Source organism: Serinus canaria, chromosome 11, assembly GCF_022539315.1.
Source record: "Serinus canaria isolate serCan28SL12 chromosome 11, serCan2020, whole genome shotgun sequence".
NCBI lineage: Eukaryota > Metazoa > Chordata > Aves > Passeriformes > Fringillidae > Serinus > Serinus canaria.
Genome location: NC_066325.1, coordinates 18,761,110 through 18,787,263, shown reverse-complemented (window position 1 = coordinate 18,787,263; position 26,154 = coordinate 18,761,110). Strand labels below are relative to the sequence as shown.

Genomic DNA, 26,154 nt, shown 5'->3' with positions numbered 1-26,154 from the left:
CTGGGCAGGAGGGATGGGCGGGTTTGGAGCGGGCTGAGCCTCCTCCCGCAGCCGGGAGATGCGGGGGATGCAGGTGATGCTCGGACCGGCCCTGCCTGGGGATGCGCGCTGGCTCAGGCTGCTGCAGCCCCCAGAGATGAGCCATGGGATGCCCCCGGCCGCCCCCGCAGCCCGGTGAGGCGAGCACCGGGCTGGGCTGGGCCAGCAGAGCCGATGGTCCCTTGTCCCCGAGCTCGGGAGCAGCCCTGAGTCACCGCAGCAGTCCCTGGAGCAATTAAAGCGAGTGAGTAATCCTCGCTGAGCTGGGAGGGGGAGAACAATGACAGCCGCCTCCCGAGGAGGGCTCGGGGCTGAAAAGCTTCTCCATAAACCCAGCCACACATTAATTATTATGTTAATTATTGCTGGGGGGACTTGGAGCGTCCCACTCCCAGTCAGCTGCAGACCCCGGCCCGACCCCGGCTCCACTTGGTCTCCATCCTCCCCAAGCCTTTGGTGAGCAAAAATGTGAATAAATCAACAAGGAATGGTGCAAATGATGGAGGGAAGGATGGAGGGATGGAGGGATGGAGGGATGGAGGGATGGAGGGATGGAGGGATGGAAGGAGGGATGGACTTGGGAATGGAAGGAAGGAAGGAGGAAGGACAGGAAGGAAGGAAGGAAGGAAGGAAGGACACCGGGAACGGAAGGACAGGAAGCGAGGCAAGGAACAGGACGTGAGGAAGGAAGGAAGGAACAGGAAGGAAGGAAGGACAGGAAGGGAAGGAACGGAAGGAAGGAAGGACAGGAAGGAAGGAAGGAAGGAAGGAAGGATAGGAACCGAGGAAGGAAGGAAGGAAGAGGAACAGGAAGGAAGGAGAAGGAAGGAAGGAAGGAAGGAAGGAAGGAAGGAAGGAAGGGAAGGAAGGAAGGACGCGGGAAGGAAGGGGAAGGAAGGAAGAAGGAAAGGGAGGAAGGAAGGGGAGGAAGGGAAGGAAGAGGAGGAAGGAAGGGAGGAAGGGAGGGAAGGGAGGGAGGACAGGGAGGGAGGGAGGGAGGGAGGGAGGGAGGGAGGCGACGGGAGGGAGGGAGGGAGGGAGGGAGGGAGGAGGAGGGAGGCGAGGGAGGGAGGGAGGGAGGGCGAGGGAGGGAGGGAGGGAGGGAGGGAGGGAGGGAGGGAGGGAGGGAGGGAGGGACGGGAGGGAGGGAGGGAGGGAGGGAGGGAGGGAGGGAGGGAGGGAGGGAGGGGAGGGAGGGAGGGAGGGAGGGAGGGAGGGAGGGAGAGGGAGGGAGGGAGGGAGGGAGGGAGGGAGGGAGGGAGGGAGGGAGGGAGGGAGGGAGGGAGGGAGGGAGGGAGGGAGGGAGGTCGATCAAATGTGGATTTTCCCAGTGACTGATTTGCATGGCCAAGGGAATGGTCAGGTCCCACTGGGTCCAAACTTTCCAAAGCAGTCAGGAACTGCACAAGCCATGGCTGTAAAGTCAGTGGTGACCTCTGGGATCATCTGTGTTTGCATCCAGAGCCCTTGTTGGGCTTTTTCTTTGCGACCACCAAGGGCTTTGAACTAAAAACTTGGGCAGAAAGAGGAAACACCAGGAAAACAGTACTGAACAAGGTGGAACTGCTGGATATTGACAGCCCTGCCCTAAATCTCCCAAAACCTGGCGTTCCACAGAGCTTTTCCCCTCTGGAAGAAGCTCTGGTGGGGATGGGGAGCTGCAGGCACAGGTTGAGCCTCCAGCCAGGGCAGTCTGGGGGTGTGGGGTGTGTTCAGGGCTGCGAGGGCAGGGCCTGGCAGGGACTGACCGTTCTCCCTGTGCTGGAAGGAAGGTGAGAACTCTTTGGCAGTGATCCTGGCGATCCGCGCTTCCTCCTGCGCTTTCTGCGCCGCCGTCACGGCCGCCTCCGCCTTGGCCCTGGAGTGAGAGGTCCTGCAAGGCAACAGAGACACCAGCACCCCGTTAGGCAGCTCCTCCCTGCCACAGGAAACCCCACATTTCCCCCACAGATTCCTCCAAAACCCTTTGGCTGTGAGGGAGGAGCTGCCAGCAGAGCTTGGGGCTGGCTGGGGAATGGGGGATTTTCCAACACCTTCACGAGCTGCTCCTCAGCCTGGAAATCACCCAGGAAATTCAGATTTGTTCCCCCAGGGTCCTTCCATCCCATTTCCCACCCTGTCCCAGCAGCCTCTCCATGCATCTCCCACGAGCCTCCAGGGTTGAATTTAAAGCTGGTTTGGTTGTTTTTTTAACCAAACCTGGTTTTTGGGGGATGAAAAAAAAAGAAAGAAGAACATTTCCACGCCCACCCCCACGTTTTGCGTAAAATGCTGGATGTAAATAAATACTGGGAGCAGAGGTAGGAGCAGTGGGTTCGGCTCTGGAGCCGCCTCCACCATCCCTTCACACATTTTGATCAGGGCACTTTTTCCCTCTGGATCAACAACTGTCCCCTGCACTCACTGATGATTCCCCAAAGGCTTTTTTTGGCTGGCATTTCATCCCATCACTCAGGATTTACAGCTTCTCTGAGAGCATCCTCCGGAGGTTGCTTTTCCCCCTTTTCCCCTTATCCGAGCTATCCAGGCACTTTCAAAAATTCCTGCTTCCACCCCGGTGCAGGCAGGGTTATAAATAACTCCACTGATTTCTTTTCCCTCCAAAATCAGGCCCTCCATCTCCTTTAATCATTTTTTTCTGCCTCTCTCTGAATTCCCTCTAATTTCTCGACATCTGCGTGGAGAGGGAGTGCCATTTCTGACAGGCTCCTAAAAATGGAAAACAGGGCCAGGAATGTGCCTGCTTTGGTTGGAAGCATCTCCAGGGCTGGGGAACAGAGTGTGAGTGTGGCTGTGCTGTCACCTGTGTTCGCTCCTGACACTTCTCAGGTCTCTTTGCTCTAATAAATGCTTTATTCCCAGACATTGGCTGCTTTGGAGTAGCCCTGGAAGTGAATCCGAGCTGTTTTCCAGAGTTATTGGAGGTGGTGGAGGGGCTGTGGTGATGCTGCTGCAGGTCCTGAGGGTTCTCTGTGATTGTTCACCCAAAAATTGGGTTTTAATGGGTTTTTACTCAGTGCTCTCCCTGCCAGAGCTCAGGTGGGGTCAGAGGAGGGGACAAAGGTGTCACAGCCCATTCCCTGTCAGGTATCCCAACCCTGCTGTTTTAGGAGGAGCAGGAATGCCCCAAGGAGGAGCTCCAGCAAACTGCTGGGAGGGGAGGTGCAGACTGCTCCCATTTTTCATGGAATCATGGAATGGTTTGGGTTGGAAAATTAAAATCCATCTCATTCCTGGACAGGGGGCAGGGAGAGCTTCCACTAGTCCAGACCATTCCAACCTGGCCTTGGGCACTTCCAGGGATCCAGGGGCAGCCACAGCTTCTCTGGGCACCTGTGCCAAGGCCTCACCACCCTCACAGATATTGGGAATTTCTTCCCACTATCCCATCTAAATCCACCCTTTTTCAGCTTCAAACCATTCCCCTTTGTCCTGTCCCTCCATGCCCTGTCAAAGTCCTTCTCCAGGTCTCTTTCCAGCCACATTTTTGGCACCAGCATGCTCTCTGGGAAACACTGGGACATCAAACCTGTGCATTAAACCATGGCAGCCACCAGGAGGTTAAAATTCAGATTCTGCTCTCTGAGCTCTTTAAACCTCTGGCATGGAGCTTCTCAGGGACATGGATTTGAAACTCCTCCATCCATTTATCCTCTGGCCTGGGAGCTGCCCGGGCTGGGGCTGTCCCTGCCTCTCTGCAGCACTTCCCCAGGTCCCTGCTGGCCCAGCTGAGGATTAACAGCGTCTGTGAGTGCCTGGCCCGCGCTCAGCAGCCGGGATTACACTCTGCTCCTCCCTGGAGAGGCGCCTGGAGCCGCTCAGCCCTCTCTGCCTGCCAGGGAAGGAGGCTGGGGCAGCAGCGTGTGCCATTCCACAGGCTGGGGCACACGGGGGTGGTGGCAGAGCTGGAGGAGCCCAAACGGAGCCACCACCCTAGGCTGGGCTTCTGGGATGGCCCAGGTTCTGCTCCTCCCTGTGGCACTCAGCACCCCCTTGATGGAGTCACGGGATCACTGAGGGTGGAGGAGAGCTCCAGAGTCACCAAATCCAGCCTGTGGCTGATCACCACCTTGTCCCCAGCCCGGAGCACTGAGTGCCACCTCCAGGAATTCCTGGGACACCTCCAGAGATGGGCACTCCAACCCTCCCTGGGCAGTTCCAGTGCCTGGCCACCACTTCCAGGAAGAAATTCCTGCTGATGTCCAACCTAGATGGATTAAAATCACCCCCCAATCGGGGGGATGGATGGATTTCAATCCCTGGAAAACTCACTCCAAAGACTTCTGGATCTGCTCATCCCCACAGACTCCCAGGACTGGCCCAGGAAGTGCAGGGAATTTAGAAAATGAAAACTTGGAGATTTGGCTCAGAAAATCAATGCCATCAATGAAGCCACCTCTGATCCAAAATACACCCGGGGAGGGATGGAATCCACTGGATTCCCTGGAACAGAGGGGACACACTGGATTCCCCAGAGGACATGGGACACACTGGATTCCCCAGAACAGAGGGGACACACTGGATTCCCTTGAACAGAGGGACACACTGGATTCCCTGGAACAGAAGGGACACACTGGATTCCCCAGAGGACATGGGACACACTGGATTCCCTGGAACAGAGGGGACACACTGGATTCCCCAGAACAGAGGGACACACTGGATTCCCCAGGAGCAGAGGGGACACACTGGATTCCCCTGGAGCAGAGGGGACACACTGGATTCCCCAGAGAAGAGGGGACACACTGGATTCCCTGGAACAGAGGGGACACACTGGATTCCCTTGAACAGAGGGGACACACTGGATTCCCCAGAACAGAGGGACACACTGGATTCCCTGGAACAGAGGGGACACACTGGATTCCCTAGAACAGAGGGGACACACTGGATTCCCTAGAGCAGAGGGGACACACTGGATTCCCCAGAACAGAGGGACACACTGGATTCCCTGGAGCAGAGGGGACACACTGGATTCCCCAGAGTGCTGCTGATTAATTGTTTGTAAAGCTCCCTGAGACGCTGGCAGGAGTGAAAAGCAGAATTATGGAGATCCATACGTTGCATAATAAAATCCATAAGTATTCCCAAATAAATGCCAGTAATCCAGTTAGTGCTCGCATGACTTTGTCACATCCTAAATTTGCCAGCTGTCTCCTTTCTCCACGCCTGCTGCTCGTGGCGTGTACTAAATCTTAATTCCCACTTAATTGCCTGGAGTTTATTTCCCTGGAAAAGTGGGATTTTTTCCTCCCTGACACATGGACAGGGCCTGATCTCATCACTCTGCTCCTCCTTCCCTAAGTGCTGCCATAAATTTTTTCCGGGATGGAGACACCAAACTGGAGACCACGGTGAAAATAAGGCTGGGGCCTTCCCCATAAAACAAAATTATGGGATGGTTTGGGTTGGAAGGGACCTTAAAGATCATCCTGTTCCTGTGGGCTCATGAGGGGATGGAGGCAAGAGTGATGCAAGAGGAGCTGCTTAATTCCTCCCACCTCTGAGCATCCCCAGCCTCCTCCTCCAGCTGGGATGAATCCAGGAGCCTGGGATAGTAGAAGGTGTCCCTGCCCGTGGCAGGGGGGGAATGGGATGGGCTTTAAGCTCCTTCCAACCAAACCATTCCATGGTTCCAGGATTTTAGTGCGCTTCACCATCCAAGCTGAGCTGGGGGAGGGTGTTCAGGCCAAGATTGGGATTGGGAAGAGCCAGAGGGGGGAAGACCAGGATGGGTTGTGGCTTTTGAGCCCCCGTTTTGGGTCTGAGGGCAGAGACTCCTTGCTGGGGCTGGCCTGGAACATTTCATTTATTAATTTTTTGCCAAGCTGACTCACTCTTCTCGGAGGATGAGCGGGCAAGTGGTCAAACTGGCAAGGGGAGCTGGCAGGAGGCAGGGAAAAATCCCAACCAACCAGATTCCCAGAAATCTTTGCAGATCTCCTGTGATTTGGCCAGAACTGAGAGGGGAAGGGATAATACCTGGGCCTGCTTCCTAATGCCAAGTTTATCAGCTCCAGCTAATCTATAAGAAGCTGGAATCAACTGATTTGCAAGGAAGAACTTGGCTTTTTAGGAATTCCAACAGGGACTCCAGGCTGGCTTGGAGTGAGCAAGGAGTGGATCCAAGGGTTCTGCTGCAAAGCCACTGCTGGGGGCTGGTTTAGCCAAAAAGGGGTGAACTCCCAGCAAAACCCTCAGGGATTCAGGAAGGAAGGAAGCAAAATTCAAACCAGGTGAGGCTTGAGAGGACCTTTGGTTCCAGGAATGCTTTGGCAGAAGAACAAGTGGGACAAAGTGCTTTAAAATTAGGCTGGAAATTAGAGTGAGTTTGCAGAAGCCCAGAAAGGTTTCAGATCTGAGAATGTGACACCTGGAACTGCCAGGATGGCACCTGGAGCCATGAGAAACCTGGATCACTGGTGAGTCCCTCTCCATTCGCTGTTTGAATCCATCCAGGGGAGGGATTTGCCCCCTTGATTCCTATTTTCCCAGTGTTTAGTACAGAAAATACATTCCAATAAAAACTAGGCAGCAGACACTGAGCAAACTCATGCTTGGGGTCAAAGGGAGCTCTGTGCTGAACACTGAGAGAAATCCACATTATTGGGAATGCTAAAAAGCATCCTAAGATTTCTGGGAAAGAAAGTCTGTTTCCCAAAATTCACATGGCAGCTCTGGCTGCTCTTTTCCCAACAAACTTCTCGCTTCCCTGACTCCAAAGCCTGGCTGAGGGAAGGATGAGATTCCTGCTTTACTGCTGGGATCCTGTGCAGGGATGGAGATGCTCAGCCCTCCTCCACCCCATACCCAGAGCTCTCCCATTATCCCAACTCCAACAGGAGCACCACGAGGTTGCAACAAGTCCCAAACCCTTTCCACCCCATGAAAAGACCCCGTGGTCCCTATTTTAATGGAAAACCTGGAAATTGGCACATTTCCCACATTTCACTGGGAGTGGTGAGGATGGAGTTAAGCTGGCAGTGAGCTCATCCCTAATGAGCAGCCTCAAGTTTTCCTAAGGGGCCAGGTTGGCTCCATCTGATCCACTTTGTCTCCAGGTCAATACTTCATCAGGCAGCTTTGGGGCTGTTTTTTTTCTCTTTAAATGCATCTTTATCTTCCTATAGGAGGGAATGTTTTCTCTCCCTCCATTACGGAGCTTCATGTATTTTTCAAATGGCAAAACTCAATTAAAACACACACCAGCTGCAAGGAAATACTTCAGGAAAAATTCACAGAGAGCATTTGCAGGGCGTTTGAGAGTCTCTCATCCAAACCCCAGGGTCAGGAAAGCCTTGGGATGCACCTTGTCCTGGGAAGGGATAGCTGGATGAAGGAGAAAAAGGAGATTTTCTGTAAAACCGAGGCTGGGTGAGGCTGGGAAGGGATGGCTGGATGAGGTGAGGAAAAGGAGATTTTCAGTGCACCCTCCCCAGTGGGAATCCCTCGGCTGTGTGGGCTCCACGGGGTTGTTTTCCAGTCCCCGTGGCACAGCGGGATCCAGCCCTGATTGCATCCAGCGAGGAACACAAAGCGCCGGTCCCCAGGGACGGATGCCGGTCACCAGCCCCGAGCCCTGGGGGCGCTGGTGCGGCTCTGCCGAGGATATGGGATCGCTCGGGGATGGGGCAGGACAGGCGATCCCAGCTCCCAAACCCTGCCAGCTTGGGATCGATCGCTGCAACAGCCCCGGGAGGCTCTGCCTGCTCCGGGTAGCCAGGAGGGGAGGCTTGGCTGGGCTTCGTGCTCTCCTAGATGGGACAAATTGGGACTGAATTATTAATAACCACTGCAGACTGTCTGGTTTCCACCTCTGCGGGAGCCTCTCTGATTTAGGGCACAGCTGCAGTGCCCATCCTGCCTCCCTTTGCCATGCCAGGGGCTTCTCCGGGCACGGCATCCCGCATCCATCCCGCATCCATCCCGCTCCCAGGGCCGGGATGAGCGCAGCCCGGAGCCAGGCTCTGTCTAGACACAGCCCCGAGGGAACGGAGAGATGGCAGCAATTAACAACCTGTTTGTTATTTTCCCTATCTGGCGTTTATTACCCCGATCAAACCCGCTCCTAATTCCAGCTTGGCTCTTCCCACAGCTCTCGCGGCTTCCCTGTCATTGCAGCAGGCTCTCCGGGAGTGATTTGTGCAGGCAGCAGCACCGCGCTGGTCCTCAGGGGGTGGAATATTAGACACACCAATTAGCTGGCTGTGGAGAAATTCCCATTTACCTGCTCAGCGCAGGCATTTTTCCCAGCCTGCTCCCTCCGTCTGCTTTTCCCTCGGTTTCCCCCTCTCCCCCCACCCTAACCATGGCTGGAATTCTTAATTAAGGGAAAAAAAGCTGCTTAATGTGACCTCTGACATGACGTAATGCAGCCCCAAACGTCTGCTCGGGCTCTTTGCAGCCAGACACGGAGCAGGTGCTGTGCATAGCAAAGAGAGAGGCAGCCTTGGCAGCTCCAGATGGAGATTTGGGGATGGGAGCATGGATGGATCACCCCTGGGCTCTGAGGAGGAGCAGGAAAGCTCCCAGCAGTGGCAGGGAAGAGGCTGGGATGGCTGGGATGGATGGAATGGTGATGGCTCACTCTGAACAAATGGCTATGAAAGTCACATCTCAAGGGAATTAAGGAAAAATAAACACTCAAACTCTTTAATCCTGGGGGAAAAAAAAATCCCCTCAATGTGTTTGTTGCTGACCAAGAAAGCAAATCAGAGAGAAGCATGGAAAATGTTGTGGTCAGGAGGCCAAATCCAAGTTTCCCTGTAATTTTTCAGCAGGAAATGTCACATTAGGGGGGGAATCATTCCCAAGGCAGCTGGGAGAGCTCGGGGACAGCTGGGACATGGAATGCTCCAGGTCTCATGGGGACAAGGCTGGAGCCAGGTCCTGTTTAGCTCACTGCTCCGGGCACCTGTGCCAGAGCCTTCCCCACCTTTATATTTTTTGGAGTTACAAATGGGGAGTGAATTCACCGAGGGATCTTTTGCCATTTTACACTGAAATTTCATTTTTTAATCTGAGTAAGGGGGAAACAAATATCCCAGGCTGAGTCCTTGTGTCCTGTGTCTTGCTTTGGTATGGCCAAAAGGAGTTTTGCTGGAGAACTGAATTCACAACATGGAGAGGTGCAAAGTCTCAGTGACTGGGGGCACAGGAATGAGCCATCTCCCCAAAATTCTGGGAGGAACAGCTCAAACCACATCCCTGAGCTGGGTCATTCCCAGTGGAGAAAGATGAGAGCAACAAATGCCAGGATTGCCTCCAGCTCACCTTATTGCCACCATCCCAAAAAGGATTTCTTTGTTTTATCTCTGTTTTTGCTAAACAAAAAAAATGCCAAGAAAATCCAAATCCATCAACTTTAAAAGGCTGGGCCAGGTGGAGCTGGTACCCAGAGGCACATCTGGCACCAGGATGCTCCCAGCATCTCCCTGGCCAAGGAACACATGGAATAAGCAGGGCCAGGCAGATCCCTGCATTTCTCTTCCTTTTAACTTTGTGCCCCCAGCAAGGACAGAGCTGATGGGCTTTGCAAGGAGATGATGCCCTGGGTGTTATCTACAGCTGGCCAGAAAATCAGCATCTGGAGAGGGAGCCTCATCCCTGGCCATCTGTCACTTGGAGTGGAGCTCTGCAGGAGGCAGGTGGGTGAAAACACCAGGACTGGCCTTGGGAAAGGGGGGCTTTGAGGCCACTGTCCCCCCTGACTCTGGCCTCTCTCCAGCCTGGTCACTTTGCCTTTCTGGGGCACAAATCACCCAGTCCCCCTCACCTGCCCAGCCCTGGTGGGTGCAGGCAGGAGGGAGAGGGGCTGGAAATGCCCCCAGGGCTCTGTCACCCCTTTGAGAGGCAAGTGGTGGCCCCAGCCCTGATGACTGTGGGGAGAAAAAGAATAAATCCTCCCTGTTACCACAGCAACGAGCATCTCCTGCCTGCCTTAAACTTCAGAGCCCGCCCAGCACGAGCCACTTCCCTCATCCCAGCTGTCTGCATGGGGTTTTGAGCCCCCAAATCAGCTGCATCCCCCAAAATCTCACTTTTCTTACCCCCACCCCAAGGAATTGAGACTTTCTTAGTCACAACTCTAAAGGGATAATCAGTCAGATCCATGGGTTAAATCCCCCTGGGATTTTCAGGAGGGAAATTTGCTTAGCAGGGTCTACAATCAAATCCTTTAATTTCCTGGATTAGGAAGACCAGGACAGTCCTGTGGGGAGGAGGTGACAGAAACCTCATTGCTTGGGGCTTTTCAAACCTGAGTAAGAGAAAGGAGAGCCTGGAATAGCCCAGCCCATTCCCTGTGCTCCCCCAGCATCCCAAACTTGGGGGAAGGAAAACCAGCAAGGAAAATACTCAATAATTTGGCTCAGCTCTGTGTTTTCCTCTTGATATTAATTTTGCCTCTCCCCGGGGAGGAAAGGGTGTGGGGAGGGACAAGGATGGGGTCTTGAGGATGTTGCTGAAGGGAAGAGGGTGGGAACAACCAGGAAACCCAAAATGGGAGGTGGGAGAAGAAAAAAGCACGGAGACCTCTCTCACGAGCTGGGAAAGCAGCAGAGAGACCTCAGCCCTTCCTCCTGATTCTTCTCCACCCTCGAACTTTGGGATGCAGCATCCCTGGGACAGGCAGGGACACGGCTGGGGGGTTTGGGGAGAGAGGGGCTGCCAGCATCCCCCCTCCCAGCCCTGGGGCCCGACTGGGTATCCCAGCACCCTCCCCAGCCCTGGAGGGTGAGGATGAGGATGGAGGGGAGGCGGCAGCCAGGGGAGGGATCTCCTTCCCTGCCCAAAATCCCTGGGAAAAGCAGCGCTGCGGTTTCGCTGAGCAGGAAAAGCAGCAGAAAGGAAAAGCAGGAGCTGCTGGGTTTGTGTTGCTGTTTTTGGTGTATCTTGCTTTCCCTCCCCGGGTGATGAAGGGCTGCTCCACCCAAAGCAAGAGGGAGAGGCTCCCCCACTTCGGGCCGGGCAGGCGGGAGGTTCCTGGGGGATCTCCGGGGGCTGGAATGGTCCCGCTCCCCTCCGGGAAGGGCTGGATTAAATTAATTCGGGTGATCCGCACTGCGATGGGCTGCGGTGAGATGCCAGGGATGAGGAGGAGGAGGAAGAGGAGGAGGAGGAAGAGGAACCGGCAGCTTCTCCTTTCCCCGCGCTGCCCTCGCCTCCTGCCCGGCTCTCCGGGGCAGCCCCTTCCCATGGCAGCGCTGCCTGCCAGCACTGAATCACCTCCCGTCCTCCCCGCCTCGCTGCCAGCCCGTGCCACCCCTCCCTGTCCCCTCCATCTGCTGTCCCCGCACAGGTGACCGCTGCTGGCACCGCTCTGCCCCTCCTGCATCCCAAATCCCCTTTCCTGCTCCCTTCTCTGCCTGAGCCGTCCCTCCCAGCTGTGCTCGGCTTTGGGAGGTCTCTCCTGGCGGGGACAGGGACAGAGCCACGAGGACAAGGAGAATCCGAGGGGCTGGGAATGTTTGTGCTGCTTCAGCACAGCCCGGCAAAGCCGGGAATGGTTTTGGGAAGGTTTGGCACACACCTGGCCCGTGGGTTTGGGATGTTCTGGTTCGTGTTGCTGGAGAGGGAAGGGGTGGAAATGGCCAAGCTGGGATCAGAGGTGCTGGGTCAGGGATGGGAGGGCAATGAAAACCAAAACCTCACTGAGACGTTCTGCCAGGAGTACAAATGACCCTGCTGAGCTTTTCCCTCGCAAATCTTCATCCCTACAAAAGGCACTTCGCTGTCCAGCCTGGCCCTGCCCTGGAGGCTGCACCCCGGTGTGGGGTGGCTCTTGGGGACATATCGAGCTGGCCCTGTGCAAGCCCGGAGGCTGCTCCTGACTTTTGACACGGCCACAAAAGGGCTTAAGGCTGCAAATCCCGTCTGAGCAGGAAGTTATTAAATTGCCACAGCCGGAGCATGTCAACAGTCACGGTGCTCACATCGCATCCCTCCCGCAGGAGCCGCCCGCGGGGAGGGAGGAATGGACGGGACACTCCGGGATGGCAGAGCCCGGGCTGGAGGTGGGAATGTGCCTGCCGTGAGCCACAGGTGTCATTGTCATCCCGGCTGAGGGGACACACCCCCAGCAGCACCAGCAGCTGATCCTAATGGGATCCCCTGAGCTCTGGCAGCACGGCAGGAGCAGGGAGGGAGGAGGCAGGGAAGTGGCAGAGAAGGAGGGAAAGCTCTGTTCCAGCAGCAGCAGAGCCCAGTGGAGGCTGCCAGCCCAGGCTCTGCTCCTCTTGGGTTGCACAGGGGAGTTTTGGGGGAGAGAGGGCTGGGGGAACGAGGAAAAGGTGCTGTGAGGAGAATCCCCTCCTGCCCCAGCTGCTGTCTGCCCTGGAGTCACCTCCATCCACCCCCTGAGTGTTTCCCTCCCTGACCCTTTGCATCCCTCAAGGAAAGGATGGGGAGACCAGGAAGGGATGGAGGGAGCACAGTCACCCCGCACGAGGCCTGGGGGCCCCAGGTGATGCCCTCAGTGACCCCATCAGTGCCCAGCTCATGGGCTGAGGTGATTCCTGCACACCCCCAGCTCCAGCTGCTGGTAGGGCTCAGCAGGGAGCAGCAGACTTCTCCAGAGGGCCGTGAGCAGAGAAATCCTCCCTGGACTCAAAATTTCCCAGAGAGGGGCTGGTGAGAGTCCCTGCCCCACCTGGGCATCAGCTCAGCCCTCCCTGCAGCCAGCTCAGACCTGCCCCATCCTGGCTTTGTTTGTCCCTGCTGTCCCTTCCCCAAGGAAGGGGACACAAAACCCTTTTGGGGCCCTTAACCTCCACTCCTCCTCCTCCTTGTCCCTCTCCATCCTCAGCAGGAGCCCCTGGGGCAGCACGAGGCGGGATTGGGGTCAGCACCCCCAGGCACCCAAAGAGCAGCAGCAGCAGCCCGAAATCAAAGGCAGCCCAGACAATGGCAGAGCTGCGGGCTCAGGCCTGCCAGAGCATTAAACAGCAGCATCACCGGGGATGGGAGGGCCACTGGGGACATTACCAGGGCCGGGGAGAGCCGCTGGGGACATTACCGGGGCCGGGAGAGCCGCTGGGGACATTACTGAACACAAGTCCACTTTCACATGTATTATTTTACAGACTCCTGTGACTCTCAGAGCACGGCTGCAGCAGCTTTGCTTTTCTCTGGTTTTGCCCAGGCTGTGTTTCCATTTTTCTCCCAAAAATACCTGTTTGGCTCTAAGAACCTCCTGCACTTTGCTGTCCGACCTCAGCCCTGGCTGCAGCATCCTCAGGGAGCATCCAGGCTGAGTCCAAACTTCCCCCTTGTCCCCTCCTCACTGCCAGGTTGTCTTTATTCCCTTCCTTTTCCTATTTCCCTCCAGTTTCCCTGTCTGGAGTTGAATGACACTGTGCTAATTTGTGGCCCAGCTCCTCCTGAGACGGTGGAGCTTTAATTATATTTTTCTCCTGGTTGGTGCAAGGCTGGGCTATAATTATGCCAGGGAGAGCATTACTTAGGAGTGACCTGGGAGCAGCATTCCCTCTGGGAACCAGGGCACTGGCTGCTCCCAGGAATTCTCATTTAAGGTGCTGGGCAGCAGATCCCCCATGCTGGAGAGGAGTGAAGTGTTTACCATGTGCCACCCATCCCTGGGACTGATCCAGGGATGGTCCCTCCTCCCATAGCCAGCCCAGCCACTAGTTACAAACCCCTGAAATGGGGTCACACTGGTTACAAACCCCTGAAATGGGATCACACTGGTTACAAACCCCTGAAATGGGGTTACACTGGCTACAAACCCCTGAAATGGGGTCACACTGGTTACAAACCCCTGAAATGGGATCACACTGGTTACAAACCCCTGAAATGGGGTTACACTGGCTACAAACCCCTGAGCTGTGAAAGCAGGACAGGTATAGGGTCTGTCTGAGCTGACCCATCCTGGAGAGCTCGAGTCAGCCCTGATCTCCCCTGACATTCCCTGGGCACCCAATCCCCCCCAGCAGGTGGCTGTGCCAAAAACCAGGGGCTGGCCTGAGCTCCCTGGCCCACCTTTGTTGCCTGGATATTTTATTTTAGTGGATAATAACACACCAGAGCCTACAGATAATTTGCCTGAGGTGTCAATTAGCACTAATGAGATGGGGCTCGGGGTGTTCAGTGTGTCCTTCACCCTTCCAGGGTGGCAGCAGAAAGAGTGCAGGCTCTTGGCTGACTTGAGAGGGAATGAAGGTCTCCCAGAGCACTCAGAGAACACCCTAAACACTCCTTTTAAACAGGCTGGGAAAGAGCTCCCTCCTTGTCTCTCCCTGAAAACTGTCATGGAATCATGGAAAGATTTGAATTGGAAGGGACCTTAAAGTTCACCCAGTCCCACACCTTCCCTGTCTTGGGCTGCTCCAAACTTTCTCCTGGCCTTGAACCCTCCCAGGGATGGGCCAGCTGCTACCAACAGCAGTTCCTCACCCTCATTCACATCCCTTCCTCCCTGCTCACTTCACCTGAACAATTCCAGAGAATCAGAGGGAATTGTGCATTCTCCCATTAAATTACAACAAAGAACATTTAGGAGAATCTCCTCTGGGCCCTAAAAGAAATCCCTTAAAGGTGCAGATATCACTGTTCTCTACCAGACTCCACCAACTTTAGGAAAGCCATTTCCTTGTCTCCAGCACACAGTGTTTTTAGCCTACTTTCCTCAGGAAATGGGGCTCACTCCTGTGATTGTGCTGTTTATATATCTATATGCCATCACTCCCACACTAATAACTTTTGAACGTGTTGGCCAATTCCAACCAAATCTGACAGAGCGGCAGAGTTTTCAAAAATACTGAATTCTTACAAATTTAATGAAAGCCGTGGGTGGGCACATATTTTTTTTTTATTTTTTTTTTCCCCCACCAAGGGAAAGGCTGCAGAGTGAACTCATACAGAAGAGAATACACACACACACACACACACATGCACAGCCACACCAGGTGCTGGGAAATTGGAGTTTGTGTTGGCATTAGAGGGGGGATATTCCACCCCTGAGCCCCAAAAGCTGAGGAATGAGCCCCAGGATTCTCCCCCATCTCTGTTTTGTGGCATTTGGATGATGCAGTTTGGTGTGGGCACTGCAGGGGAGGGTTCCTTCATTAGGAAGCTTTAAAATTAAATCGGACTAAGATTAATAAGAAAGCTTTTCCAGCTGGATCTCAGTCTGTAAAACCTTGCTCTGCTCTGGTTCTGCAGGCTCAGGGACTCTGCCAAAAGCCTCTCGAGGGGGGAGAGCTCGAGCTGAGGGATTGGAGGTTTCAGACAAAGCGGTTTAAGGTAAAAGAGCAGAGATTTACATGGGATATTGGGAAGGAATCCTTCCCTGGACCCACCTAATCCCATCCATCTCCACTCTCCATCCTCCACCCTCCACTCCCCAGCCTCCCTGCTGCTCTCCAGCAGAGCCCTGGACCACCCAGTCAGTGCAGGGCAGGGAGCAGTTCACAACTGGCATTCCTGCCTCGATGTTTTCCCTTTCTCCCCCATAATTTGAGGTGGAATATTACATGTCAAGAGCTCATTCAGCATCTCTTCCAATCCCACTCTCATGGGGCTCCAAGATCATCACCACTGGGGGATTGAGGATGCTCAGGTTCTCAGACCCAGCATCCCACAGCACACTGGAGCTCCACATTTCCAGGATCCATCCCACAGCCCACTGGAGCTCCACATTTCCAGGACTGCAGCCTTTTGAGGCATTCCCATCCATCCCCAGACCACAGGGAAGGATCTGGCCTTCCCACTGCTCTGCACTCTGCTTCCTACCTGCCATTCTAGTGGGATTTTTCATTTTTTTTTTCCCAGCCATCAGCTCGAAAACATCATCAAGCCCAAATGTGCTCCCAAAGCAGGCCCAGGAGGCTCATTCATATTGCAGATAAGCCCTTGGCAGACGTGCTGATAAAGATTTCAAGTGTGACTCTGCATACAAATATTCCAGACCCAACAATTAATCCAGCACAGGAGGCTGAGGAGGTACCTGGGTTTTTCCCCTAACCCCAGCCCTTTTTCCCAGCCTGGCTGCTAAATATAGCCCTTGCTCAGAAAACAGAAAGGAATGACATGCTCTAATAAACCACCCCAAAATGGGATACAAAGAGCCCTGAATTCTCCAGAGGAGCTTTTCCTCCTCGCCTCACCGCTGGTCTGGGAGCTCCCTGCAGGGCACAGAGCTCCAGGTGCCTTTTGGGAGCCAGCTACAGGGTGCTTGAGCTGGCCCTGCTTTGAGCTGGGATCTTATTTACACTTTAATTAGACATGCCTTGTTTTCCCCTTCCCTCCTGCTGGTTTTCAGCAGATCCCAGCTCTGGATCTCTGAGCAGTTCCATGAGGGCTGCCCAGGGAGAAGGGGCATTGTAGGGCACCCAGATCTGCTGTTTTCCAGCAGAGCCTCCCCAGGGCCAAAGCCACATATTTGACTGGTTTTCCACTCAAAAAAACCTCTTTTGGGAATGGAAATAGCTGGGAATGCTCCCAGCACAGGCAAACCCTGGGATGGTTCCTCTTGGCTGAGAGTCAGGCAGAGGATTTGGGCAATCTCAGGAGCTCTTCTGCTTATCCAAGAGGAGCGGGAAAAATGGGATAAAAAACCCAGCACCCCCTAAGTGACAGCGCTCAGCCTGTGACAGCCACCAAGGTGCCACCACCCCCTGCTCAGGCTGCCCTGTGTGGCCTCCCTGCCTCACCTGGGGAGGCTCTGCATCCCCAGCCCACTGGGAATTACCAGAGGGACAACTGGGCTTGGATCCACCCTGCTTTGAGCGGCACCCCAAGGGTTGGGCAACCCCAAGGCTGCCGTGAGATCCACAAACACCGACCCACCACGAGTGCTTTCCTCCAGCAGCTCCCCTGCTACAACAAAACCTCTCACCCATTTATCCCCAGCCTCCAGGGCGGGATCCCAGCTCAGACACACCGGGATGGGCAGGAACCCCCTTACCTGGATGCTGCGATCTCCGCTTTCTGCTTGGCGATGGTGGCCGCCCTCTCGGCCGCCTCCACGGCCCGATCCACCTTCTCCCGGATCTTGCTGGCGCGCAGCGGGATCAGGTTCTTCCTCTTGCCGCTGACCAGGATGTTCTGCTTGTACTTGCCCTCCTCCTTGGTGCCGTCGGGGAAGGTCATGCAGCCGTAGCCGTGGCGCTTGTTGTTGGCCCACTCGCCCTCGTACTTGAGCCCGTCCGAGCGCTGGCTCACGCCCGAGCCCGATCGCTTGTCGTTCTTCCACTCGCCCACGTAGATCTCGGTGGTGGTGGCGTCGATGTCGTCCTCGATGACCGAGAGCTCGGCCTCGCCCTCGCCCAGGCTGATGGTGGAGTTGATGTCGCTGGCGGTGGAGCTGACCGTGCTCATGCCGGCCTCGCTGCGGAACGAGCTCTGCTTGCTCCGCTGGCTGGCCAAGGAGCTCTTGGACTCGGACTTGCGGAGCTTGAGCCCGCTCAGCAGCGAGCGCCGGAAGATTCCCTTCTTCTTGCTCTTGAGGATCTCGGCGTCGCTGTGGGCCATGAGGACGAAGCCGCCGCGGGACACGGCGGGGCTGCCGGCCACGGCGGGCGAGGCGTCAGGGTGCAGCGCCGTGCCGTTGGTGTGCTCGCTGCGCAGGGAGTTGATGGACGTCCTCAGGGGTGACCTGATGACCGCAGCCATGCCGTAGGGAACGCTCTGCCGGACGCCGTAACCCTGGCGCATCCCCCCGACCCACTGGCCCTGGTATGTCCCTGCGGAAAGGAGACAAAAGGAAAAGGAAGGGGGGTCATGGCATCAAAGTCCTCTGGGAGATCTTTGCGGCTCTGGGATTCCAGTCCCATCTCCGGGATGGGGATTGCAATGTCAGGTTGTGGAGGGGAAATTGATGGGATTCAGGGAATTCACAGAATCACCAGGTTGGAAGAGACCTCAGAGATCATCGAGTTCAACTCGGCCCTGACACCTCAACTCAACCCTGGCACCCAGTGCCACATCCAGGCTTTGTTAAACACACCCAGGGATGGTGGCTCCACCACCTCCCCGGGCAGAACATTCCAGATTGCAGGCTTGCACTCCAGCTGCAGCATGGGGGTGTGAGAAACCAGCCAAAGCATCAAGGAGCTGCCCCTTGGATCAGTCCCTAACATGAAAGGGAAGGGAGCAGGGGTGTGGAATGGGGGAATGGTTATCCAGGAGCACACTGTGATCCTGTCCATGCTGTTGGCATCTCACAGTGGATGGATAATGTCTGACAATACATTTATTTATACACACAGAGCCTTCATCCCGTGTGCTGGGGAAGGCAGCAGCTCCATAGAAATAAAGGCCTCACAGGGAGAGATCCATTTGGATATTCCCCTCGGAATTGTGCCCCTGTTGGAGCTCCTACATTTGCCTGGGCACTTTCTGGAGTTTCTTAACTGGTTGTTTGTGGCACGAAACACACACAGGGCTCCACCACAGCACTGGGAACAGGGGGACAAGGAGCCCACCCAGCCTGGGGGGCACAGCTGGACCTCAGCACCCTCCCAGTGCACTGAAATGCGGGGTGGGTGGTAATCTGCTCAGGGTTCCTAATCCCATCCCCTCCTGGAGCTTGGAGGTTGGCACAATTCCAAGCCTTATCCCAGCCCGTTGAACCGCAGGTCTTGTTTTTATTCTTAGGTCGGTTTAATCTTCTCCAGAGCAGCTCGAGATGCAGTGATGCACTGTGAGCCCTGCTGGGGCAGCTGGAGGAGCCCAAGCATGGCTCTGAGCTGGGCCCTGGAACTGCTGGAATGCTGTGAGCAGTCCCAGCCCGGGATGTGAGGAGCTGGGATGGGCACAGGCAGCACCTCACAGCAGTGGGACCTCCCTTTGTGCCAGCCCTGCTCCCACAGGCCCAGGGAGCCTTAAACAGACCTGCTGAAATAGTGAACCCTGCGGGAATGGGGCCAGTCCTACCCCAGCACTCCCTGAGGAATTTCCCTGCCCAGTCCTGGGGCTCAGCAGTGGAGAAGGGATCTGGAGCAGCTCATGCTGAGCACAGGAACTGCTTCCTGAGAGTGTGAAAGCAGCACCTGGCCACATTCTGGGGTGTATTTTGGGGTTCTTCAACTGTCTTTTAGCTGCCAGTGCTTTGAACAAATCCCCCAGGATTTGGGCATCCTTCCCTGTGCTCCAATGGTATTACATTATTGGGGTGTCAGCACCCCAAAAAGCCAGCAGGCCCAAGCTGGGGACCCCACAGAGCCTGCCCTGGAGAGGGGACGTGGGGAGGCAGAGGCAGGCAGGATTTACTGAGGGTTTATAGGATTAGCACCGGGATTAGGGCAGGCACTGGCAGGGCAGGGAGAGGAGGTGGAGACAGGGAGAAGGATGGGGGACAACCTGTGAGATGCAGCTCAGGGGACACAGCAGACATGTCCTGTGGGGGGGGTTGAGCAGAGAGCCTGCCTTGTCCCCTGTGGTGTCCCCAAGAATGGGAACAACCAGTGCCATGCACCCACAGCTCTCCCCAGGCCTGGGATGGTGGCTGTGGCAGGGGAGAGCCTGGCAAGGTGTCCCTGCATTCCCTGGGCACCTGGCAGCACCTCTCTTCCCTTTCTGGCTCCATCCCAGAATATCTCAGCAGGACAATGGAGCAGCTTGGGGAAAGATTCCACTCCAGAGCCCCAAATTCCCCTGCCAAGGAGCCCCCAGGCTGGCCTGGGATGTCCTCACACCATGCTCCTGCTTCCCTGGAGATGGATTCCCTGGAGTGGGTTTCAGGGAAAGAGGCCAGTGTGGGCAGGGGCACAGGAAGAACAGTTCCTGCATGAGATCCACCAGATCCCACCCTGCCCAAATCCTGATCTCCCTTTCCCTTGGCTCGAGCCCTGACCCCACACAGGTCCCTCAGCCTCCTCATCTCCTGACAAACGTGCAGCTGAAAACCCTCCCTGGGTTCAGCTGGAGCAGAGTGAAGGATCACAGCCCTGGGCTGAAACCCATCCTGGGAGGAGAGCTGAGAGTCTGCAGGGCTGACCTGGTGGCCCCACAATGCCAAAATCCCCCAAATCAGGGCTGGGTTTGCACTTGCAGCAAAGCAGGAATGGGGTGAGCAGGACCCTGCACCTCCAAACTCCCTGCTGGGAGCAGGGACAAGGCAGCAGCATGCCAGAAGCTCAGTGGGCTGGGGAGCTCTGGAGCAGCTCCTGTTTGCAAAGCTCTCCGTGAGGATTGGAGGCATTGCAGGAACAGAGACTCCTTCGTGCATTTCCCTTCCTCTGCCCAAGAGATCTTGGGGAATTTCTGAGGAGGGGAGGAGAGATCTCCAGCTCTGGCTCATCCCTCTGGGATGCAGCACTGTGGGGATCCAGGACTGCTCCCTCTCACTGACAAGGTCTTTCTCCTCCATGGCTGGGAAGGAACGACCAAGCCATGGCTTGCTGTCCCAAACAGGAATTTCCTGGACCTGGGATCATTTCCTGCTTGTGGAGAGATGGTGAAACCCCACAGTGAAGCCCAGCCATTGGATAAAGGGGATGTGCAGCACTCATTCCAGTGAAATCCAGATTTATAACAAATAAACATCCCAAGGAGCTCCCCCAGGAATAGCTGGAGTTTGAACAGCCCAAAGGGAGGATGTGGGGCTGCTCAGGGGTTTCCTCTGGCTCAAGGCAAGATCAAGCACTTGGACATAAACCTGGTCCATGATGTTGGAAGGAGATAAAAGTAAGGATTTTTTTGGGTTGGAATGACTGCATTTTCATTCCCCCTCTGCCCATACCAAAGATTTGGCATTTTGTAGTCACTGAGCCCTCTGGCCCCACTCCAGGAACACCATTAAGGAGAAGCTTCACAGCTGCTCCCAGGCTTTTCCCAAACCCACAGGGCCAGTTCTGTGTCCTGCAGGATGAACCCTTTGGCAAACACATGGATAAAGCCCACGGGAGGTTTGCACAGACCTGCCCTCTTCCAGCTCCTCACATGGAGACACCCAGGCAGGAATCTGGGATGTTGTGAAGCACTTTGAGGGCAGCAGACACACTTGTGTCATCATCATAACCTGATCTCAGAATGAGACAAATATTTGGAAAAAATTCCTTCTCCATCCCTAACCCTGAGTTAAAACCCAAGCACTGGGTCAATATTCCCAGGTTAGATAAAATCATCAGCAAAAAGGATGCAGCTTCCCAGCTTCGCCTGGAAAATGGGAGCAGGAGGCTCCAAAGGGCAGGAGCTGTGTCCCATCCTTGAGGCACAGCCTGATCCTCCTGGTGCAGTGACTGTGCTGGGCACCAGCAGCATTCCCCAGCTCCCCAAAATCCCAGGCAGGAGGGGGGAGTGGTCCAAAGTGCCCCTCCACTTTTCCAAGCCAAAGTAATTAGGTTTTACAAATTGCTGATTTATCTCACAGAGGATCCTTCCTGGTGTGCTCAGCCCCCCTCTTATCTCTGGCCTCTGCAGCATATTAATTAAAGATGTCCAATGGCAATAATTAGGCTGGGCCCTTGAATTCCAACCAGAGGAGGGAGTTTTACAGATATCCCCTTCCAGCTGCTCAAAATCACAGAGCCCAGGAGGATTCACACACAAATCATCCCTGGAACACCCATCCCAAAGGAAAGAACTCTGGGACAAAAGAGAGGGCTGGAGAGTGCTCACCCAGCCTCAGCTCTGATGGTGACAATGGGGACATCCTCACTGGCCATCCCAGGGAATTGCTGGGAAAAATGTGCCCCCAGATGTTCTGCCTGACTCTATGGGGACTCCTGAGCACAGGAGCAGAGAATCCCAAAATGGTTTGGGTGGGAAGGGATCTTAAAATCCATGTTGTTCCCACTCCCTGCCATGGCAGGGACAGCTTCCACCATCCCAGATTGTTCCAAACTCCATCCAGCCTGGCCTTGGGCACTGCCAGGGATCCGGGGGCAGCCACAGCTTCTCTGGAGGTGCCAGGGCCTGCCCACCTCCACAGGGAACAATTCCTGTCCAATCTCCTGTCCAGCCCTGCCCTCTGGGCACAGGGAGCCATTCCCTGTGTCCTGTCCCTCCATCCCTTGTCCCCAGTCCCTCTCCAGCTCTCCTGGAGCCCCTTTAGGACCTTCAAGGGCTCTGGGCTCTCCCTGGAGCTTCTCCTCTCCAGGTGAGCACCCCCAGGTGTCCCAGCCTGGCTCCAGCCCTGGAGCAGCTCCGTGCTCCCCTCTGGAATTGCTCCAGCAGCCCCACATCCTTCTCACACTGGGAAACCCCAGAGCTGGAGAAGCACTTCAGGTGGAGTTTCAGAGGGGGACAGTCCCCTCCCCCAACCCCCTGGTCACTGCATGGACGTGGGGACACATTTTCTGCCAGGACCCCCCTCCTGGGCTGTCCCTCGTGGCAGCAGGACACCGTGTCCAGCTGGGTGACTTCCATGCCCTGCCCTGTGCCCAGCTGCTGCTCTCATGCCCCAAACCCTGCCCTAAACCCCCCAGAGGCATGGCATGCATGGCTGGGAGGTGCCACCTGCACTGCCCACCTGGGAATGTGGGAATCAGTGACGCTGACTGTGTCCAGCACCACAGGGATTGGGAATCCACAGCAAATGATTCCCCCTCCAGCCCTGCCAAGGCTTTCCAGCACCAAGCCACGCTAAAAACACAGTCAGATGCTTCTGCTGTGGCTGCTAATTTGCCAAAAATATGCTCTGGTAACTGCTTACACAGGGGAAGGAATAAAGTATGGATTTTTGAGTATGCAAATCTAATCTGCAGGCAGGAGCACGTGATGGGTGTTAGTCATAGTGCTAATGCTGGGTGCATCCAGACAGGGTGGGCACAGCCAGGCCTGGGCAGCCAGGGAGGCACAGAGGGCAAGGAGGAGAGGATGAGGAGGATGAGAGCTGCCAGGGGCTGCTGTGCTCCTGCCTGGCTGCAGAATGAAATCTGCTTTGGGGGCCAAAAATGAGAAAGAATCACAGCTCGTGTCAGCATGGTCAGCTGGTACCTCTAAGGGCAGGGAGCCTCCATCTAAAGGAATCCAGCAGTGGAGGTGCTGGGTTTGGATGAGCTTTGGAAGGGGTAGGGATGGGAGCAGGGATGGCTTTGGAACAGCCAGAAGCTCTGCAGGAGCTGGGGGCTGCAGGGAGGAGATGGATTTCTACAGCCTCACGCCTCCTCCTCCTCCTCCTGCTCCTCCTCCTTCTCCTCCTCCTCCTCTGGATGCAAATAACAACACAAGTATTTCTGGCTGAAATCCCATGGAACAGGGATTGCTGAGCCCATCTCCTTGGGGAAAATCACTGGGAAATCACAGGTGGCAAGAATGTTCCTCTGGGGGGGTCTGAGCCCCATCCCAAACGTGGGCACACATCCATGTCCTCATTGCCTGTCCCAAGGATACTCTGCAAGCAGCAGGTGAAGGCTCCTCCCTCACTGGAAACATTTAAAAAAATCTTGTGTGGAAATTGATTTTCCAATTAATTAATTAATTTTTAATTAGTTTTCCAAGGGGTGTCAGCTCTTTGCTTCAAGGGGAAATACTCTGTTCCTCTGTTCCTCAGGAAAAACCAAGCCTGTCCTGAGCATCCCCTCCCTCTTCTCACTGCTGCTGCATCTCCTGCTCCCCCAGACCTGTTGGGAAGTGCCTTTTCCAGGCAGAATTCAAGGAAAGGCTTCAAAAACCCACAATAAAGACAATCAAATCTTGGCTTCACTGATTCTGATGGGGCTCATGGTGCCTCTCAGGCCAGCTGTGATTCCTCTTAAAAGCTCCAGGTCCTGCAGTCAGGAAACACAACTTTTAAAAGGAAACAACCAAAGGAAGACATTTCATGTTGTCTGTCCTGGGAGTGGGAAGAGGGAAAGTCAAGAGGGAAAGTCAAGGAGGCATCATCCCCATCATCCCCTGGTGATGAAATGGGGCCAGGTTTTCCCAGGGCAGCTGAATCCCTGCAGATTCAGCTGGGGTCCAAAGCAGGATGAGGTTTTATCCCCAGGGATGCAAAAACCACTTCAGGATATTGCTCAGCACCTTTGTTTAGGCCAGTGTGCCTCTCTCAGAAGGCAGAGTGAAATCAGGCTAATGCTGATTCCCTTCACCCCCCCTGCTCTAACCCTGCCCCAAACTCTGGGACCTCTCTGTTCCCAGCAGAGATCCAGGAGCAAGGGCTGATCCCAGCCTCTCCCAGCCTGAGGGCACTGCTGGGTTTGGGGGCTGCATCCCCCCAGGTGTGGGAGGTGCTCAGAGGGGTGGGATGAGGCTGAGCTCCCCCTGGATCAAGGCTAGGAGGCTGCTCCAGGAGGGATGAGACAAGAGCAGGGTTTATTTATTCCCTGTGAAATAAATCATGGAATCACAGAGAGGTTTGGCTTGGGACCTTTCAGCTCATCTCACCCCACTCTGCCATGGGCAGGGACACCTTCCACTAGCCCAGATTGCTCCAGCCTGGCCTTGGACACTTCCAGACCCTTACTGATGCCAGGGAAACACCTTGCAGGCCCCAAGTGATGCCCTGAGCAGGAAATAATACCTTTGTAGGGATCATCTTCTTGTGGAAATCAGCAAAATGAGGGGCCTTGCTCTGGCTGTTCACTCATTCATGAAAATTCATGATGCTCTGCTGTGTGCTGAGAGGGAGGGGAACCTCTTCAGGGAATAAGGTTGGGGAAGCAGTGGCTGTTCTTAGGGAATGCTCATGCATCCAATGCAATTTTAAGGGATTTTTGATGCATAGGCCGGAATCTGTCTTTGAAAAGCCAATATCAAGCCCCAAAATATAAACATTTTCCTTTCAAGTTTTGTTTTCTACAAGCTCAGGATTTTTTTTTTTTTTTTTTTTTTGTTAAAAATACTTTAATTGTGAGTTAAACACAATTCAGAAGCTGAATCCAGGGGCAAATGACCCTCAGGACTCCCCTGTAACTCCTGCAAACTCCTGCAAAAAAAAAAAAATCCTTTCTTGCTCAGGAGTTCAACCAATGCCAAAACCAGACCCAAAGAGACAAAAATCTCCCCAGGCAGATGCTAAAGGCCAGAGCTGAGCCCCCAGAGCCCATCCCCAAGCTCCCCCTGCCCAGCTCCTCCATCTCCAAGTCATGCCTGCTTTCATACAGCTCATTCATCTACGTCAGCGTTACCTGACTCAAAGCATTCAAAATTCATCAGGTTCATTTCAAAATCGAGGCATTTTTAAACAGAAGGCATTTTTAGCTCTTGTCTGCTGCTTCCCAAGCCTGGAAGAATGACTTTTCTGCAATAGCCTGGGTGGAAACCTTGCTTCCAAACCGAAGCTGAAAATCTTGCAAAATCACATGATTCCACAAGCTGGAGCTTCTAAAGGGGAAAAAAAAAACCCGTTCATCTCCAGGAGCAGATGTCACCCAACCACGAGGAGCCCCATGGGATATCAAATCACATGCAAATGTCCTGAGATTTGCATTCAAAGCCATGAGAACCCAGCCCAGTGCAGTGGCACGAGCACTGTGCTTCAGGGCTGAGGGCAGCCTCTGCTGTGGGTCAGGGAGAGGGGCTGGGTGGGCTCCCCAGGGCTGGGGTCCTGCTCAGCTCCCTGCAGAATCTCAGCCTGGATAAAAGGCTCGGGAAGATGGAGTGAGGGTCTGAGGCCTGTCTGGCAATTTCTGTCTCATGTTCTTTTCTCTGAGGTCAAAATCTTTCTTCCTCTGTCCTGAGCTGTACCTGAAACCAAGCAGCATGTTCCAGGGAGAGAAGTAATTACCATGAGTTCATAGCATTTATTTTTAATGAGGCTGGTCAGAATCTTCATTTAGTATTTTGATTCATTTTTCTGGGCTCGGCAGCTCCCGACGTCTCCGGTTTTGCTCTCCTAGAACCACTGCAAGCAGCTTCTAAACCCAGCCCAGACAGTGAGGAGCTCCATCACCAAAATCTAGACTTTTTAAATCGATGATCAGGTTCTGGGGGGGTTGTTAGGAGCAGCTCTGGCTGTGTCTGGGCGCTGCAGGAACGGGAGGATCGAGGATCAGGGCGCTCCTGGATTTGCTTGTTTCCGCCCACTGTTTGAAGTGCATCAACAATTCCCTCCCGGCAGCAAAACAAGGGAGAGCTGGTACTTTTAAGGTAATTCTGACATCCGTGCTATGAATAGACCCTGAGGGAAATTTGCCCTCTCTCCTGGGTTCCCTGTGCAGGAGCTCAGGGGAAGGCAGGGCTGGAGAGAGGCACCAGGCCGCTGGCACTGTGGAATCT

General features: G+C 54.8%; 1 protein-coding gene across 1 annotated transcript in view; it reads right to left on the bottom strand.

Annotated features, from left to right (window-relative positions):
• JPH3 (junctophilin 3) overlaps positions 1-26,154 on the bottom strand; it is a 44,892-nt gene that overhangs the window by 13,975 nt on the left and 4,763 nt on the right. The window contains exons 2-3 of the mRNA XM_009090776.4: positions 16,958-17,735; positions 1,788-1,912 (exon numbers count right to left, since the gene is read on the bottom strand). Of these exons, the coding sequence (XP_009089024.3) occupies positions 1,788-1,912; positions 16,958-17,735 (903 nt within the window). The remainder of the gene's footprint in view (positions 1-1,787; positions 1,913-16,957; positions 17,736-26,154) is intronic.